The sequence below is a fragment of the Trichomycterus rosablanca genome, chromosome 17 (genome assembly GCF_030014385.1).
Source record: "Trichomycterus rosablanca isolate fTriRos1 chromosome 17, fTriRos1.hap1, whole genome shotgun sequence".
NCBI classification, from domain to species: domain Eukaryota; kingdom Metazoa; phylum Chordata; class Actinopteri; order Siluriformes; family Trichomycteridae; genus Trichomycterus; species Trichomycterus rosablanca.
Window position 1 is genome coordinate 21,607,192 of NC_086004.1, and position 17,423 is coordinate 21,624,614.

Genomic DNA, 17,423 nt, shown 5'->3' on the forward strand with positions numbered 1-17,423 from the left:
CCCAATAGAACATCTTTGGGGCATCCTCAAGCGGAAGGTGGAGGAGCGCAAAGTCTCGAATATCCGCCAGCTCCGTGATGTCGTCATGGAGGAGTGGAAAAGCATTCCAGTGGCAACCTGTGAAGCTCTGGTAAACTCCATGCCCAGGAGAGTTAAGGCAGTTCTGGGAAATAATGGTGGCCACACAAAATATTGACACTTCAGGAACTTTCACTAAGGGGTGTACTCACTTTTGTTGCCGGTGGTTTAGACATTAATGGCTGTATATTGAGTTATTTTGAGGGAAGAATAAATTTACACTGTTATATAAGCTGCACACAGACTACTTTTCATTGTGTCAAAGTGTCATTTTGTCAGTGTTGTCCCATGAAAAGATATACTTAAATATCTGCAGAAATGTGAGGGGTGTACTCACTTTTGTGATACACTGTATGTAGAGAAACAGATGGACTACAGTCAGTAATTGTAGAACTTTAAAGTGCTTCCATATGGTAAGTGGCGCTGATAAAATGGACAGTGAGTGTAGAAACAAGGAGGTGGTTTTAATGTTATGGCTGATCAGTGTATTTGTCCACATGCTTCCTGTGCACTTTGGTTGTCCCATTTCGAGCCAAAGTGCTCAGAGCACAGTGCAGACAGCAGATGGATCATGTTTGGTCTTCCATTGCTTCCTATCATGAAAATCTTCAGGGTTCAGCGCAGAGTAACTCACAGCTTCCACCAGTTTTCTTTTCTGTATGCTATGTGCTAAAATGCGATACGTTCCTGTGAGGGGATTGCGCAGGTCCGTACAAGCGTTATTCTGCAAGTGCACGTGACTTATTCCCAAATCACGAAGCGCTGACTTTACCTCTTCATCCTCTGAATTCAGGTTCTGAGATGGTTCAGCCAGGTGACTGGGTGTCAGTCTGAGGAAAGGATAAGGCTTTGGATAGTCGACGCCTCTCATCCAGGTAGACGTCATGATCTGGGAAATGCTACTACGATCCGGAGGAATAGGTCTAAGCATGCTTCGAATGACTTGCTGGCAGGGCTCGGGAACATGATGCGGGATGGTGTAAGTGCCCTGCAGGATACCACGTTTCAGCCGGCCTAGGTTTTCGGCGTGGAACGGCATGGCAGCCGTGACCATGAAGTACAGCAAGACGCCTAGTGCCCAGATATCTGCGTAATGGCCCACGTAGCCTTTCTCTTTAAACAGCTCAGGTGCCGCATACGGGGGAGAGCCGCAGAACGTGGTCAGGATGTCACCTGGGCTGCTGACGGTACCGAAACCAAAATCACCTATCTTGATGCAGTAGGTGGTTGTGTAGAAAACATTTTCAGCCTTCAGGTCACGATGAACTATGTTGCTGTCATGCTGAAATGATAGAGAAAATAATTTTATTATGTCTGATCAGTTCTAATTTTTATTATTCATTTTTATACTATTTTATTGATGCATTTTCCCAAATATACAGCAGTAAAAAGTGTTCCCATAATTGATCTATAAAATAGTATAACATGATCTTTACTTACATCTATTTGCTTACACTCTGCTGTACAAATTGAGTGCTTTCACTGTATGTTAAATTACCCCCCCCCCCCCCCCCCCCCTAGATAATTTAAGCAATTAAAAATCTCATCCAATAGAAAAAAAGAACAAAAAATTAAAGAATGCCACGAGTATATTGCAAAAGTGAATGTGTGGCATGTGTTCTTGTGTGCTTACCAGCTTGCTTTGTGATAGAATAATCTATGTGCTACTTCTTGATGACTGTATTTAAGCAATTAGCGATTGGTAGGGCAGTTAATAATGCTTATCTGCCCCATTATGCTACCCTATATGTCAGATGGATGGATAGATGGATGGATGGCTAGCTAGATAGATTAAATGATGGGTGGATGGATGGATGAATAGATAGATAGATAGATAGATGGATGGATGGATGGATGGATGGATGGATGGATGGATGGATGGATGGATGGATGGATGGATGGATGGATGGATGGATGGATGGCTAGATAGATTAAATGATGGGTGGATGGATGGATGGATGAATAGATAGATAGATAGATAGATAGATAGATAGATAGATGGATGGATGGATGGATGGATGGATGGATGGATGGATGGATGGCTAGATAGATTAAATGATGGGTGGATGGATGGATGGATGAATAGATAGATATATAGATAGATAGATAGATAGATAGATAGATAGATGGATGGATGGATGGATGGATGGATGGATGGATGGATGGATGGATGGATGGATGGATGGATGGATGGATGGATGGATGGATGGATGGATGGATGGATGGATGGATGGATGGATGGATGGATGGATGGATGGATGGAAGGATGGATGGATGGATTGGATGAATAGATAGATAGATGGATGGATGGATGGATGGATGAATGAGTGGATGGATGAATAGATAGATGGATGGATGATAGATAGATAGGCAGCTGAAATTTGGCCCAACTCAAAAAACTTTAATTCTGGTGTAAAATATGGTGGTGGAAGCATGATGCTATAGGGATGCTTTTAAAAGCATGGACTATGGTCTGGTCAGAATTCATTAAAAAATGAATAAAGAATGAAGATCTTCTATAAAAACCAGTTCCTCTCTACTTGAAAGTTGAAATGAAATGGACATTGTAGCACTTTATCCCAAAGCAGTCCGCTACAGCAAAATTGGTTTAAAATAAAATAAATAAATAAAATATGTATAAATGTGTGAAAAGTGAAAGGATATTAGGTTGAAAGAAAACACTTATTATTTCTTTGACTCTCAGATCAGGAAACCTCACACTTCTTACCATGTATTTAACTGCAGAGATGATCTGGGCGAAGACGAGTTTGCTCTCTAGGTCTGACAGTTGCCCCCTGGTAATGATGCGTGAGAACAGGTCTCCTCCACTGCCGTACTCCATAGCCAGGTACAGATTTTTGCTAGTTTCTATTACTTCATAAAGACGTACAATGTTCGGATGCAGCAGTCCTTCCATACAAGAAATTTCTGAGGCGAGTAATGATTTTGTCCTCTTGTCCAGTTGTGTTTTATTGAGAATCTTCACTGCAACTCGTTCTGATGAGAGAGGAAGAAGCAAAGGTACTGTTATGTAAAAGAAAGGTTGAAACATTGGGGCTTGGGGTGAGTGGTCTAAAACAATAAAAATAATTTTATTATCTTTTTCAGCTTACTAATCAATTTTAACCAGAGCAATGGTTAAAATGTGGCTGGACTGATTTAGGTGTGTTTAAAACAGCAGTCTGGTGGGACTCCATCACCAATATTTGGGAAATACTGGTCATTTTAATCAACAGTAGCAGGATGTGATTAATCATGGCCTCACCTTTAGTTAAGGCATGAATCCCAAGTCTGACTTGTGAGAAATTGCCAGAGCCGATTTCCCCTCTGAGTTCGTAGAAGGCAACCCTTCTGCCCAGAATAATATCATTGACGATGCTCTCATTGTGTGACATGTCATAGATGATCCTCTCAAACGGAGTCAGCTTCATACGTTGCTCCGCTGTAATAGATGGTGCTCTGGATGCCAGCAGTGAAGTTCTGGTGGGTCTGACCAGAGTTTCTTTTTTAGTCTTTTTATCCTCATGCTGTTTTGAATGAACCTTCTGGAATTTATAACCTGAAAAAACATCAGTTTAAACAATTTATCTAAGCATAACACTCTTAATCCTTAATAGTAATGGTTTGAGCCTCACCACTCTCAAGATATAAGAATAACAATAAGAAAGGCACTTAAAACTCAGTTGTTTCAATGGTCTACTAAATGCCATGAATGTAATTTTAACCTATTAACCATAAATTTTGATATACAAAATACACTGATCAGCCATAACATTAAAACCAACTCCTTGTCCATTTTATCAGCTCCACTTACCACAAAGAAGCACTGTGTAGTTCTACAATTACTGACTGTAGTCCATCTGTTTCTCTACATACTTTTTAAACTGCTTTAACTCTGTTTTTCAATGATGATTCTGCAGTGACACTGACATTGTGGTGGTGTGTTAGTGTGTGTTGTGCTGGTATGAGTGGATCAGACACAGCAGTGCTGCTGGAGTTTTTAAATACCGTGTCCACTCACTGTCCACTCTATTAGACACTCCTACCTAGTTGGTCCACCTTGTAGATGTAAAATCAGACACGATCACACATCTATTGCTGCTGTTTGAGTTGGTCATCATCTAGACCTTCATCAGTGGTCACAAAACGCTGCCCACGGGGCGCTGTTGGCAGGATGTTTTTGGTTGGTGGACTATTCTCAGTCCAGCAGTGACAGTAAGGTGTTTAAAAACTTCATCAGCACTGCTGTGTTTTATCCACTTATAGTGTTTTTGAGTGAGACCACTTTAACCAAACTACTGTATAATAAATGAAATAATGCATTCAAATATCATATTTTTGTTGTATTTTTTTCCTAGACATTGCTTGCATAATAAAATTCTAAAGTTAGTTTTTGTCTTATTGTAAGACTGCTGCTAAACTTCAAACAGTTTTTTAGAGCTAGGTCTGTACACTGAATTCCAATATGAACGATCACTACTAACTCATAACATTCTGTGGCTGAAGAGTCAATTATACACTAGTCAGCCATGGGTCATTGAATATAATGAATAAAAGTGAATGAAGATAAAGGAGCTCAGAGACTGTATTAGCTGCAATAAAAGGAAAGAGGATTACTCAGCATAATGGTGTCAGTCACTAAGTCAGTCTGGATCATGTTGTCCCATATCAATGCTAATCATACAATCATACGTCTGCGTGTACTGTATAAGCATTTTATATGCATGTAGAGTGCAAATCTGCCCCACTGCATTACAAATGGCACCTTATTTATCTATGTTCACTATGCATTTAGTGATTTAGTGCTAGGAGATGTCCAGTCTGCTACGTAATTACTGGTACTTTTGTGATAAGTCAAGGTACGCATAGATTGAAAGCTAGATAGAACATCTATTCACACTAGTGGCCTCAGGTCCACGAGGGCAGAATGTGCCCAGTAGGGGGTTTATTATACTTATGAATTTAGTGTGCTAACTTTTGGTTGGCCGTACAGGGGGTGGTGAACCACTCACCTAGATTACAGCCTAGATTACTTCTTGTTCATGGATTGTAAACACAAACATACAGACACTTATAAATAGCATCATGTAGTAGCAGAATACACATATTCAGATTAAAACAATTGTTTTGTATGTTTTAATAATGTGGACACCCTTCCTAATTATTACACTTTGCATGTTTAAAATATTTACGCCAAACATTAAGAAAAAAAGGCATAACTATTAAAGATTTAGGTAATACATTATACATTTTGGGGCATTACAGGTTTGATGGTTTTGTGTTAATAAGAAAATTCATGAATGAAGATGCTTGGCGATTGTATTAGCTGCAATAAAGGAAAGAGGATTACTCAGCATGGATCATGTCGTCTGGATCATGTCAGTCTGGATCATGTCGTCTTATATCCATGCTAATCATGCCATCATACTTCTGCATGTATAAAGAACCCTGACCACTCCATCTGGGAATCAAACCCAGGATCTTCTTACTGTGAGGCAACAGGGCTACCCACCAAGCCATGTGCCACACAATTAACTGTCAACTTGGATAATTTGCTGAAACATTTACATTTTAAGCATTTAGCAGACACTTTTTATCCAAAGCGACGTACAGTACTGTTAGAGTATACTGTCTAAGCAGTTAAGGGTTAAGAGCCCAGCAGTGACAACCGGGCAGTGGTGGAGCATGAACCAGGGACCTTTTGATTACTAGTCCAGTACTTTAACCGCTAGAATACAACAGTGGCATGGAGACATGTAACTCTAAGACTGGTGACTTAGACTGTATTGCATTAGAGACAGTCTGGGTCAGAATGAATGACCATGACAATGTTGACAGATAAGACACCACTTGTGTAACCGTCTGAGGGATTAACCAGGTCAGGACACACTTAAAAGGCACATCATAATATAACCCACTATAATATAATCTTAACACTTGACATTGAGACACTGCTATTAATGCAGACAAATTAATAATTAATAATTCATATTCATTAATTAATTGTCTGTTTTACCACTGCTTCATCCTATTTAGGGTTGCGGTTGGTACAATTCACTGGGTGAACGGTAGGAAAGACCCTGGACAGGTCTCCAGTCTATCACAGGGCACACACACACATCTAGGGAAATTTTAGTAGATCCAATTACACTGACTGCATGGCATTGAACTTATAGGAGAAAACCGGAGCTCTCGGAGGAAACCCACACTCCACTTAGGAATCGAACCCAGGACCTTCTTGCTGTAAGGTGACAATGCTTACCACCTAGCCACCGTGTCACCTAACTTGTTATTAAATATATGATATGATTTGGTTATCGCACTGATACATGTTTTATTTATCCTCTCTAACCATTTCATCCTGGTCAGGATCACAGTGGATTTGGTGCCACCCAAAAAACTTGTGCAAGGCATAAATTGACTCTGGATGGGGTCCCATTGCAGGGTGCCATTACCATTCACCCATGTACTCACTCACTTTTGGAAGGTGACATAGAAATGACTTAAACACAGACCCAACCAGACACTGGGAAACGTTTGTTACAGGAGTCAAGGATCAAACTCAGGTCCCCAGGTCCCATGTTGCATTGCATGACTATATGTATTATACCTTTTAAAACATATATAATATTTTAATATACAGTATATTAATTAAAACATTTTAGGGATTACTTTTATAGTTCTTGATGTTCCAGTCCTCCCAGTCTAATCCTTTTATCTTTTGCAAGCATAGACAGATAAAGGCAGTATCAATGAAGAGGAAAAGTGGTTGGGATTACAGGTCAGGTTTAGAATCACACGCTGCAGATTAGCCATATTTCTAAGAATAGATTTAAGCGAATGTAGGGAACTACTTTTAGTATCAGGGCTATAATAAGTAGAGGAATTTAAAACTAAATAACCAAAAATATATGTTTATTTTCAGTTAAGTTGAATGAAAGCATTACAGCTTTCAAATTTTCAAAAAGCATTACAAAAAAAAAGTAATAAATAAATCAAATCTGGTCAAATAAAGCAAAGGCCAAAACCACATAAAACCGAAATCAAAACACAGTTACCACTATATACATAGTGTTTTCTTGTCTCTTTGTATAAATTGGGACTTTCATTTTAGCCCCTAATATTTCATACACAGATAGGCCTACATAGAAAAATCTGAAGAAATATTACAATTAAGAAAAATATAAAAATATAAGCACTTGGCACAAACAAGTGATAATTACAGGAAACATTTCCATGAAAACAAGAGGTAAATGCATTTACTTACCTGGTAGTTGAGGATCCTTCATTCTACCATCTGAAGCAATGAGTGCTTTCCACTGAGAAATAAAACACTCTCTCTTAATCCGTGTACATCATTAAAGGTCAATCCAATTAGGATGTACTAACAATTGGGCTGCACATGCCCACAGTGACGACTTACGCATGGGCCACTAACATCTTATCTGTGACATATGGAAGAGAAAACAGCAGAAGGATAAAACAAAGAAACATAATGCTATAAACATAACAATAACTTAACTATTTTCAGCATTCTGTTTTGTTATGATGCTCAGACCATTTTTGTTTTACAATGAACCATAATATTAAATTGTGGAGTTTGTGTGGATACCACAGATTATTTTGTCACATTTTGGTGTTTTAAAAGTGGAATAAAAAATTAAATTAAGCTAAATTACTTCTGATTGAATGAACAAAAATGCTGAATGCACAAATTCCTATTAACACTCTCTAACACTCTCACACAGTTATTACCACAAAAGGGGGTTATTTTTCTATTAATGCTCATGATTGTAGTAAGCTTTTTAATTAAAATCTAAAACATATATAAAAAAATATTTAAAGAAGCAAACAAAGACCCTGTGCTTTTCTTGTGTCTAAGATACTAAGTGGTGCACACAAGATACTAAGTGGTGAGCAATAGATCAGACGAGCACTTTTTGCACTCAGGTGAGCACCACCTTGCACGCTATCTGAATGGATATTGGTGAGTTTATTGAACTTTATTTTTAGCTAGGTTGCAAATATAAAGACATAACATTTATTCTTGCCAGTCGTCATGGAAATTTTATTATTACATTATTAAAATGAAGGGTTTATTTAATCGAAAGAACTTAGTATCTGGTGCGCACCACATAGTAACTGGTGCTCAACACAACAATACATATTATGTCTTTATAATTGAGACCTAGCTGAAAATAAAGTTCAATAAACTCACTGATATCCATTCAGATAGCAAATAACTGCAAAATAGTGCTCATCTGATCTATTGCTCACCACATAGTATCTGGTGCGCACCACATAGAAACTGGTGCTCATCACTTTTTTTACTTGAGGGGCAGCACGGTGGCTCTGTGGGTAGCACTGTCGCCTCACAGCAAGAAGGTCTTGGGTTTGATCCCCAGGTGGGGCGGTCTGGGTCCTTTCTGTGTGGAGTTTGCATGTTCTCCCTGTGTCTGAGTGGTTTCCTCCAGGAGCTCTGGTTTCCTCCCACAGTCCAAAAACATGCAAGCGAGGCAAACTGGAGATACAAAATTGTCCATGACTGTGTTTGACGTTAAAACTTGTGTACTGATGAATCTCGTGTGATAAGTAACTACCGTTTCTGTCGTGAATGTAAGCAAAGTGTAAAACATGACGTTAAAATCCTAATAAACAAACAAACTTGATTAATTGATTGATTGATCTTTATTGTCATTGTTCAAACAACGAAAAACCATTTAGCACTCTGAATTGACAGCAAGTGTATATATCCATTAAGTCACAAGGACACTTTTTCCGTTTTTTCTTTTTGTCCCTTTAGGGGCTTTGTAGAAAATCACATAAATAGAACAATAGGGTAATAAATAGAATTTTATTATAATCTGTTATAGGGTAACAGATCTATATATATATATACGTGTATATATATATATATTTATATATATATATATATATATATATATATATATATATATATATATATATATATATATATATATATATACAGGGGTTGGACAAAATAACTGAAACACCTGTCATTTTAGTGTGGGAGGTTTCATGGCTAAATTGGACCAGTCTGGTGGCCAATCTTCATTAATTGCACATTGCACCAGTAAGAGCAGAGTGTGAAGGTTCAATTAGCAGGGTAAGAGCACAGTTTTGCTCAAAATATTGCAATGCACACAACATTATGGGTGACATACCAGAGTTCAAAAGAGGACAAATTGTTGGTGCACGTCTTGCTGGTGCATCTGTGACCAAGACAGCAAGTCTTTGTGATGTATCAAGAGCCACGGTATCCAGGGTAATGTCAGCATACCACCAAGAAGGACAAACCACATCCAACAGGATTAACTGTGGACGCAAGAGGAAGCTGTCTGAAAGGGATGTTCGGGTGCTAACCCGGATTGTATCCAAAAAACATAAAACCACGGCTGCCCAAATCACGGCAGAATTAAATGTGCACCTCAACTCTCCTGTTTCCACCAGAACTGTCCGTCGGGAGCTCCACAGGGTCAATATACACGGCCGGGCTGCTATAGCCAAACCTTTGGTCACTCGTGCCAATGCCAAACGTCGGTTTCAATGGTGCAAGGAGCGCAAATCTTGGGCTGTGGACAATGTGAAACATGTATTGTTCTCTGATGAGTCCACCTTTACTGTTTTCCCCACATCCGGGAGAGTTACGGTGTGGAGAAGCCCCAAAGAAGCGTACCACCCAGACTGTTGCATGCCCAGAGTGAAGCATGGGGGTGGATCAGTGATGGTTTGGGCTGCCATATCATGGCATTCCCTTGGCCCAATACTTGTGCTAGATGGGCGCGTCACTGCCAAGGACTACCGAACCATTCTGGAGGACCATGTGCATCCAATGGCGGTGCCGTGTATCAGGATGACAATGCACCAATACACACAGCAAGACTGGTGAAAGATTGGTTTGATGAACATGAAAGTGAAGTTGAACATCTCCCATGGCCTGCACAGTCACCAGATCTAAATATTATTGAGCCACTTTGGGGTGTTTTGGAGAAGCGAGTCAGGAAACGTTTTCCTCCACCAGCATCACGTAGTGACCTGGCCACTATCCTGCAAGAAGAATGGCTTAAAATCCCTCTGACCACTGTGCAGGACTTGTATATGTCATTTCCAAGACGAATTGACGCTGTATTGGCCGCAAAAGGAGGCCCTACACCATACTAATAAATTATTGTGGTCTAAAACCAGGTGTTTCAGTTATTTTGTCCAACCCCTGTATATATATATATATGGCGGCACGGTGGCTCAGTGGGTAGCACTGTTGCCTCACAGCAAGAAGGTCCTGGGTTCGATCCCCAGGTGGGGTGGTCTGGGTCCTTTCTGTGCGGAGTTTGCATGTTCTCCCCGTGTCCGTGTGGGTTTCCTCCGGGTGCTCCGGTTTCCTCCCACAGTCCAAAAACATGCCACCAGGCTAATTGGAAACGCTGAATTGTCCTATAGATACCTAGCCGCTAGATGCACAAACCAGTGCATTGTAGTGCCGGTCCCAAGCCCGGATAAATAGGGAGGGTTGTGTCAGGAAGGGCATCCGGCGTAAAAACTGTGCCAAATCCTGCCGGCGACCCCTAATGGGAAGAAGCCGAAAATGCCGACCCCGTAATCGAAAAACGGGACAAAGGCTGAGGAACAAGAAGAAGATATATATATATATATATATATATATATAGGTTTATAGTTTTTTTGATCTCTATTCACTTTTATTGTTTATTGTTTTATTGTCATCTTTTGCTTCTTTTGTAATGTTGTTACTATTGTTGTAATGCTTTGGCAATATTGTTTTCTACAGTCATGCCAATAAAGCTACTTTAAATCTTGAATCTTATATTTGCACTGTGGTTCGCTTTATAGTTTACTTTATAATTTACTTTACAATTTATATTTTACAGCTGTTACTTATAATCTATACAAAGCCTTACAATGTTAACTGAAATAACACCTCCATATGTACCCTCAGGTCCTGTTGTTGGAGTGTGTTGTCTGAGTGTTGTGATTATACAGATTCTTGTTTGTATAATGTGAATCTGTAGTGTGTACTATTACTTTTGATCTATCTATCTATCTATCTATCTATCTATCTATCTATCTATCTATCTATCTATCTATCTATCTATCTATCTATCTATCTATCTATCTATCTATCTAGCTGAATCTTGAACAATAAAAAGGTAAAACAATAAAAAGCACGCTGACCCCGCCCATCGGCGCTTTACAGTATGACGTAACAGACATGCTCCACCCCTCCTAGTGTTGCTGTATGATTTGGCGCGTTTAATGCTCAGTTTAAACCGCATGTTCGGTGTGCTGTGGTTTGGGTGAATTTCCAGCCTTGGTGCTAGAATGGCAGCGAGCGTAGCTGTAAGTGTAGCTACTGCAGAGTCGGAACATGAAGAGGAGGCGAGGGGAAATGATACCGAGGAGGACGGGACACAGCACACCGGGCCTGCCGCGGGCCCTCAGCACCGGCTCGCTAAATTACCGCTGTCCCGCATCAAAGCGCTGATGAAAGCCGACCCTGATGTGAGTCTGGCCAGCCAGGAGTCCGTGTTCATCATCGCTAAAGCTACGGTCAGTATTTACTGTTTACTGTAGCCGAATGCTACATTGCATTGGCTAGCGGTTAGCGTTAGCTAGCTTCACAGAGTTCCGCACACCACGTACATTCCATGGAGTTTCTCGCAGCTGAACTTATTTTAGAGTTTTGTGTTGACTAGAGCAAACTGATTAAACTTAAGGTATTTCATGGTTTGTTTATTTAACTTCATGTCATTTATTAATAAACATCCATTCCTGCATTTCAGGACTGCAACACATTCCAAAAAAGTTAGGGACAAGGGCAATTTAGGGCTAGTAATGAGGTGGAAAACAAACAGGTGATTGTAATCATGGTTTGGTGCAAAAGCAGCATCCATAATATCATTAGGAATTTCAGTGCGTAAAGACCAAGGGTGCAAGCTCAACGCCGTGATCTTCAATCCCTCAGACGGCACTGCATCAAGAACCTCCACTCAACAATAGCTGATATAACCACATGGGTGAGGGATTATTTTGGCAAACCTTTGTCAAGCACTACAATACAGAGTTACATGCACAAATACCACTTAAAACTTTACTCTGCAAAAAAAAAAGAAGCCTTATGTTAACCATGTCCAGAAGCATCAACCTCCAGAAGAGGGTACGGGTACTGGACTGGCCTGCCTGCAGTCCTGACCTGTCCCCAATAGAGAATGTGTGGAGAATTTTGAAATGAAAAATGCGACAACGACGACCCCGTACTGTTGCACATCTTAAGACGTGATTGCATGAAGGATGAGACAAAATAAAAGCTGAAACACTAAATCACTTGGTATGCTCTGTGCCAAAACATCTTTTAAGTGTGGTGAAAAGGAATGGCATCATTACAAAGTGGTAAATTCTTTACTGTCCCAACTTTTGTTGGAATGTGTTGCAGGCCTGAAATGCAGGAATGGATGTTTATTAATAAATGAAATGAAGTTGACCAGAAAAAACATGAAATATCTCAGGTTCCTCCTGTCTGCAATCAAATAAAAGTCAAAGTAAATGTAAGAAACTCTTTTTTTTTTTTTTTTATTATTTGCATTTTTCATGTTGTCCCAATTTTTTCTGAGTTGGGGTTGTATTATTCAGCCATGATAACAGCCATTGCAGTTGGCAGCGTTAATAATTTAACAAACAAATGTACTACACAATGAAATTGTGACTAGTCTTAACATTTACTTTTTTTTATTTAAAAAGGAGCTGTTTGTGGAAATGATGGCCAAAGATGCACTCGTTTATGCACAACAGGGGAAACGAAAAACGTTACAGAGGAAAGATTTAGGTGAGTTTTATTTGCCTTCAGATTTTCCTTAGATGTGTTTATCTAGAGGAAATAATTGATGTTGGTCATTTGTGCATCTTTTTTGATAGACAATGCTATTGAGGCAGTAGATGAGTTTGCATTTCTTGAAGGTAGGTAAACTTTTGGGTCTTTTTGGGTCTGTTGAACCTTGAATTGGAATGTTTGTACAAGGTGACGGCTGTTAATTTTTGCATTTATTTAGATGCATTTTATCAGCTCCTATTACCATATAGAAGCACTTTGTAGTTTTACAATTACTGACTGTAGTCCATCTGTTTCTCTACATGCTTTGTTAGCCCTCTTTCATGCTGCTCTTTAATGGTCAGGACCACCACAGAGCAGGGATTATTTAGGTGGTGGATGATTCTCAGCACTGCAGTGACACTGACGTGGTGGTGTGTTAGTGTGTGTTGTGCTGGTATGAATGGATCAGACACAGCAGCACTGCTGGAATTTTTAAATACCTTACTGTCACTGCCGGACTGAAAATAGTCCACCAACCAAAAATATATCCAGCCAACAGCGCCCTGTGGGCAGCGTCCTGTAACCACTGATGAAGGTGGACCAACTAGGTAGGAGTGTCTAATAGAGTGGACACGGTATTTAAAAACTCCAGCAGCACTGCTGTGTCTGATCCATTCATACCAGCACAACACACACTAACACACCACCACCATGTCATTGTCTCTGCAGTGCTGAATGATCCACCACCTAAATAATATCTGCTCTGTAGTGGTCCTGGGTCCTGAGTTCTGACCATTGAGGAACATGATGAAAGGGGGCTAACAAAGCACGCAGAGAAACAGATGGACTACAGTCAGTAATTGTAGAACTTCAAAGTGCTCCTATATGGTAAGTGGAGCTGATAAAATGGACAGTGAGTGTAGAAACAAGGAGGTGGTTTTAATGTTATGGTTATGGTAATGTTAATAACTAGTGTCATTTGTATTTCCAGGTACCTTGGACTAACTGGCACCTGGTTATTTGTAATTAGGGAAAAGATTGCTATTTTTATTGTACAGTCTGGGGTTGGGGAAGCGAAACATCCAAGATAAATGGGGATTTTACAGTTATTTTTTTATTGTTACCATGTGCAGCTTAAACTATTGTGACAAACCTGTTCTATGTCTGTAAAGTGTCACATTTAGTGTGGATATTATGCTCTTGTAGCACTTTTAATATGAAAATAAAGTGATTGTTATAATAGTGAGTTTCTTTTATTAGATTCTTAAGTAAAGGATTGAATATTGGGCAATAGAATGCAACGCTTTATTTTGAGATGTAATGAAACTTAATACGACTTTTCATTCAAATAGTTTTGAGGTAGCATGTTAGGAGTAGTCTGACTGTGCAGACTGACTCTTTCTTAGTGCCCTGTGTGGAATAGGAGCTTTTTATCAATGCTGTTGTACATCAGACAAATGCCTAAGGATCATATTTAACATTCCATATCTAGATGGTTTTGCCGTGTTTTAAGATAATGGGGCGGCATGGTTCTCTCGTTTGAGTGTTTGGGTTTCCTCCGGGAGCTCCAGTTTCCTCCCACAGTGCAAAGACATGCAAGTGAGGTGAATTGGAGACACTAAATAGTCAGTGACTGTGCATGCTTTTTCAACTGATTGGGCATAACTGCTTTATTATTACAACCCCAAATCAGAAAAAGTTGGGACAGCATGGAAAAAGCAAATAATAAAAAAACACCGAGTTTCTTACATTTACTTTGACTTTTATTTGATTGCAGACGGTATGAATCTGAGATATTTCCTGTTCTGTCTGGTCAACTTCATTTCATTTATTAATAAACATCCATTCCTGCATTTCAGGCCTGCAACACATTCCAAAATAAGTTGGGACAGTAAAGCATTTACCACTTTGTAATGATGCCATTCCTTTTCACCACACTTAAAAGATGTTTTGGCACCGAGGAGACCAAGTGATTTACTGTTTCAGCTTTTATTTTGTCTCATCCTTCCTGCAAACACGTCTTAAGATGTGCAACAGTATGGGGTTGTCATCACATTTTCTGTTTTAAAATTCTCCACACATTCTCTATTGGGAACAGGTCAGGACTGCAGGCAGGCCAGTCCAGTACCCGTACCCTCTTTTTCCGCAGCCATGCCTTTGTAACGTGTGCATCGTGTGGTTTTGCAATGTCTTGTTGAAAAATGCATGGACGTCCCTGGAAAAGACGACGTCTTGAAGGCAGCATATGTTGCTCTAAGATCTCAATGTACTTTTCTGCATTAATGCTGCCATCACAGAAGTGTAAATGACCTTTGCCAAGGGCACTGACACAGCTCCATACCATTACAGACTCTGGCTTTTGGACTTGTTGCTGATAACAGTCTGGATGGTCCTTTTCGCCTTTGGTCCGGAGCACACAGCGTCCATTTTTTCCAAAAAGACCTGGAATGCTGATTCATCTGACCACAATACGCATTTCCACTGTGTGATGGTCCATCCTAGATGCCTCTGAACCCAGAAAAGTTGACACAGCTTCTGGACATGGTTAACATAAGGCTTCTTTTTTGCACAGTAAAGTTTTAAGTGGCATTTGTGCATGTAACTCTGTATTGTAGTGCTTGATAAATGTTTGCCAAAGTAATCCCTCACCCATGTGGTTATATCAGCTATTGTTGAGTAGCGGTTCTTAATGCAGTGCCGTCTGAGGGATCGACGATCACGGGCGTTCAGCTTAAGCACTGAAATGCCTCCTGAATCCTTGAATCGTTTAATGATAATATGCACTGTAGAGGGAGAAATATGCAAATCCCTTCCAATCTTTCTTTGAGGTACATGATTACAATCACCTGTTTGGAATCACATCAGTGAAGGAATGGATGTTTACTAACAAATGTTGAGCAGACAAAACATGAAATATCTTGGGTTCAAACTGTCTGCAATCAAATAAAAGTCAAAGTAAATTTAAGGAACACTGCATTTTTATTTTATTTGCATTTTCCATACTGTCCAAACTTTTTCTGATTGGGGGGTTGTAGTCGCATGACTGGCCAAAAGAACTGCTGGGGATTTGAATCCTGGACTCCAGGGGTAGTGGGGTTGCTTAATTTTATAGCAGTGCCACCCAAGTGCCCTTCTTCTGATCCTTACATATGCTGTTCCCATAATGAAAACATCACACTGTGCTAAAGGATTTTGGCTATACCACCCACCCTTCCTTTAAAACGGAATTAATCTAAGGAACAGTTAACCTATTTTTCCTACAAATTGTGTTCAGCTTAGCAAATACCTTACGATTCGAGGTCCTCAGCATGATTGTCGTCTCAGTAATGAGATCAGCCTTACAGCAGGTCCATAACTTCATTCCAGCGAATTAGTAAGGCTTTCTTTCAACATTGTTTGGCACGTTTTTGTCTGCACGCTGTTCGGTGATCCCTCTAATAAGCTAAAAGGAATGCAAGAAATGTGCATACCTCTTTTTTGGACACACTAAGTTTTTGCGGCTGAATGATTCGATCCCGAATTCCAGCGAAGTGCTTGATATCATTTCTTGACCTCAGGTATTTGCCCATCAAGGCTCGACTTTCACAGGAGTGTAATTACTTGCACATAAAAGACCAATTATTCCAGTTTCTGTATGAAAACTGCTGGGTTATAATGTTATTAAATCTTAAGGAATCATGTTGAATCATTTTGCTTTAATTGCTCTTGTGGTATGTCTACAATTTTAATTGCAATTTTAATAGGTTAAATAGGTTTCTGTTGATCCCCAATCAAATTGTGGCAAGGCATAGACCAGGTTAGAAGATTTAAACAATTTCTATGTTTTGGTCCCCTTTTGCTGCCAAAACAGCCCTGACCCATTGAGGCATGGACTCCACTAGACCCCTGAAGGTGTGCTGTGGTATTTGGCACCAAGATGTTAGCAGCAAGTCCTTTAACTCCTGTAAGTTGTGAGGTGGGTCCTCCATGGATCGGACTTGTTTGTCCAGCACATCCCACAGATGCTCGATTAGATTGAGATCTGGGGAATCTGGAGGTCGCATTATCCTGCTGAAAGAGGCCACAGCCATCAGGGAATACCGTTTCCATGAAAGGGTGTACATGGTCTGCAACAGTGCTTAGGTAGGTGGTACGTATCAAAGTAACATCCACATGGATGGCAGGACCCAAGGTTTCCCAGCAGAACATTGACCAAAGCAATGTCTCCGCCAGCTTGCCTTCTTCCCATAGTGCTTCCTGGTGCCATGTGTTCCCCAGGTAAGCGACGCACACGCACCCGGCCATCCACGTGATGTAAAAGAAAACGTGATTCTGTGGTCCAGTTCCGATGCTCACGTGCCTATTGTTGGTGCTTTCGGTGGTGGACAGGGGCCAGCATGGGCACCCTGACTGGTCTGTGGCTATGCAGCCCTAAACGCAACTAACTGTGATGCACTGTGTATTCTGACACCTTTCTATCAGAACCAGCATTAACTTCTTCAGCAATTTGAGCTACAGTAGCTCA

The 17,423-nt window shown here is 40.1% G+C and overlaps 2 protein-coding genes across 2 annotated transcripts; one reads left to right on the plus strand and one right to left on the minus strand.

The window, feature by feature from the left end:
* Window positions 1-619: 619 nt before the first annotated feature.
* LOC134331651 (serine/threonine-protein kinase NIM1) lies at window positions 620-7,367 on the minus strand. The gene is made up of 4 exons (XM_063013150.1): window positions 7,346-7,367; window positions 3,344-3,637; window positions 2,807-3,075; window positions 620-1,360 (listed from the first exon to the last, which is right to left on the minus strand). The coding sequence occupies exons 1-4, from the start codon at window positions 7,365-7,367 to the stop codon at window positions 620-622; spliced, it is 1,326 nt and encodes a 441-aa protein (XP_062869220.1).
* Window positions 7,368-11,359: 3,992 nt separating this feature from the next.
* Window positions 11,360-14,145, plus strand: pole4 (polymerase (DNA-directed), epsilon 4, accessory subunit). Its single transcript, XM_063013273.1, has 4 exons — window positions 11,360-11,661; window positions 12,850-12,934; window positions 13,024-13,065; window positions 13,911-14,145. The coding sequence occupies exons 1-4, from the start codon at window positions 11,434-11,436 to the stop codon at window positions 13,922-13,924; spliced, it is 369 nt and encodes a 122-aa protein (XP_062869343.1). The 5' UTR covers window positions 11,360-11,433; the 3' UTR covers window positions 13,925-14,145.
* The last annotated feature ends 3,278 nt before the right edge of the window (window positions 14,146-17,423 follow it).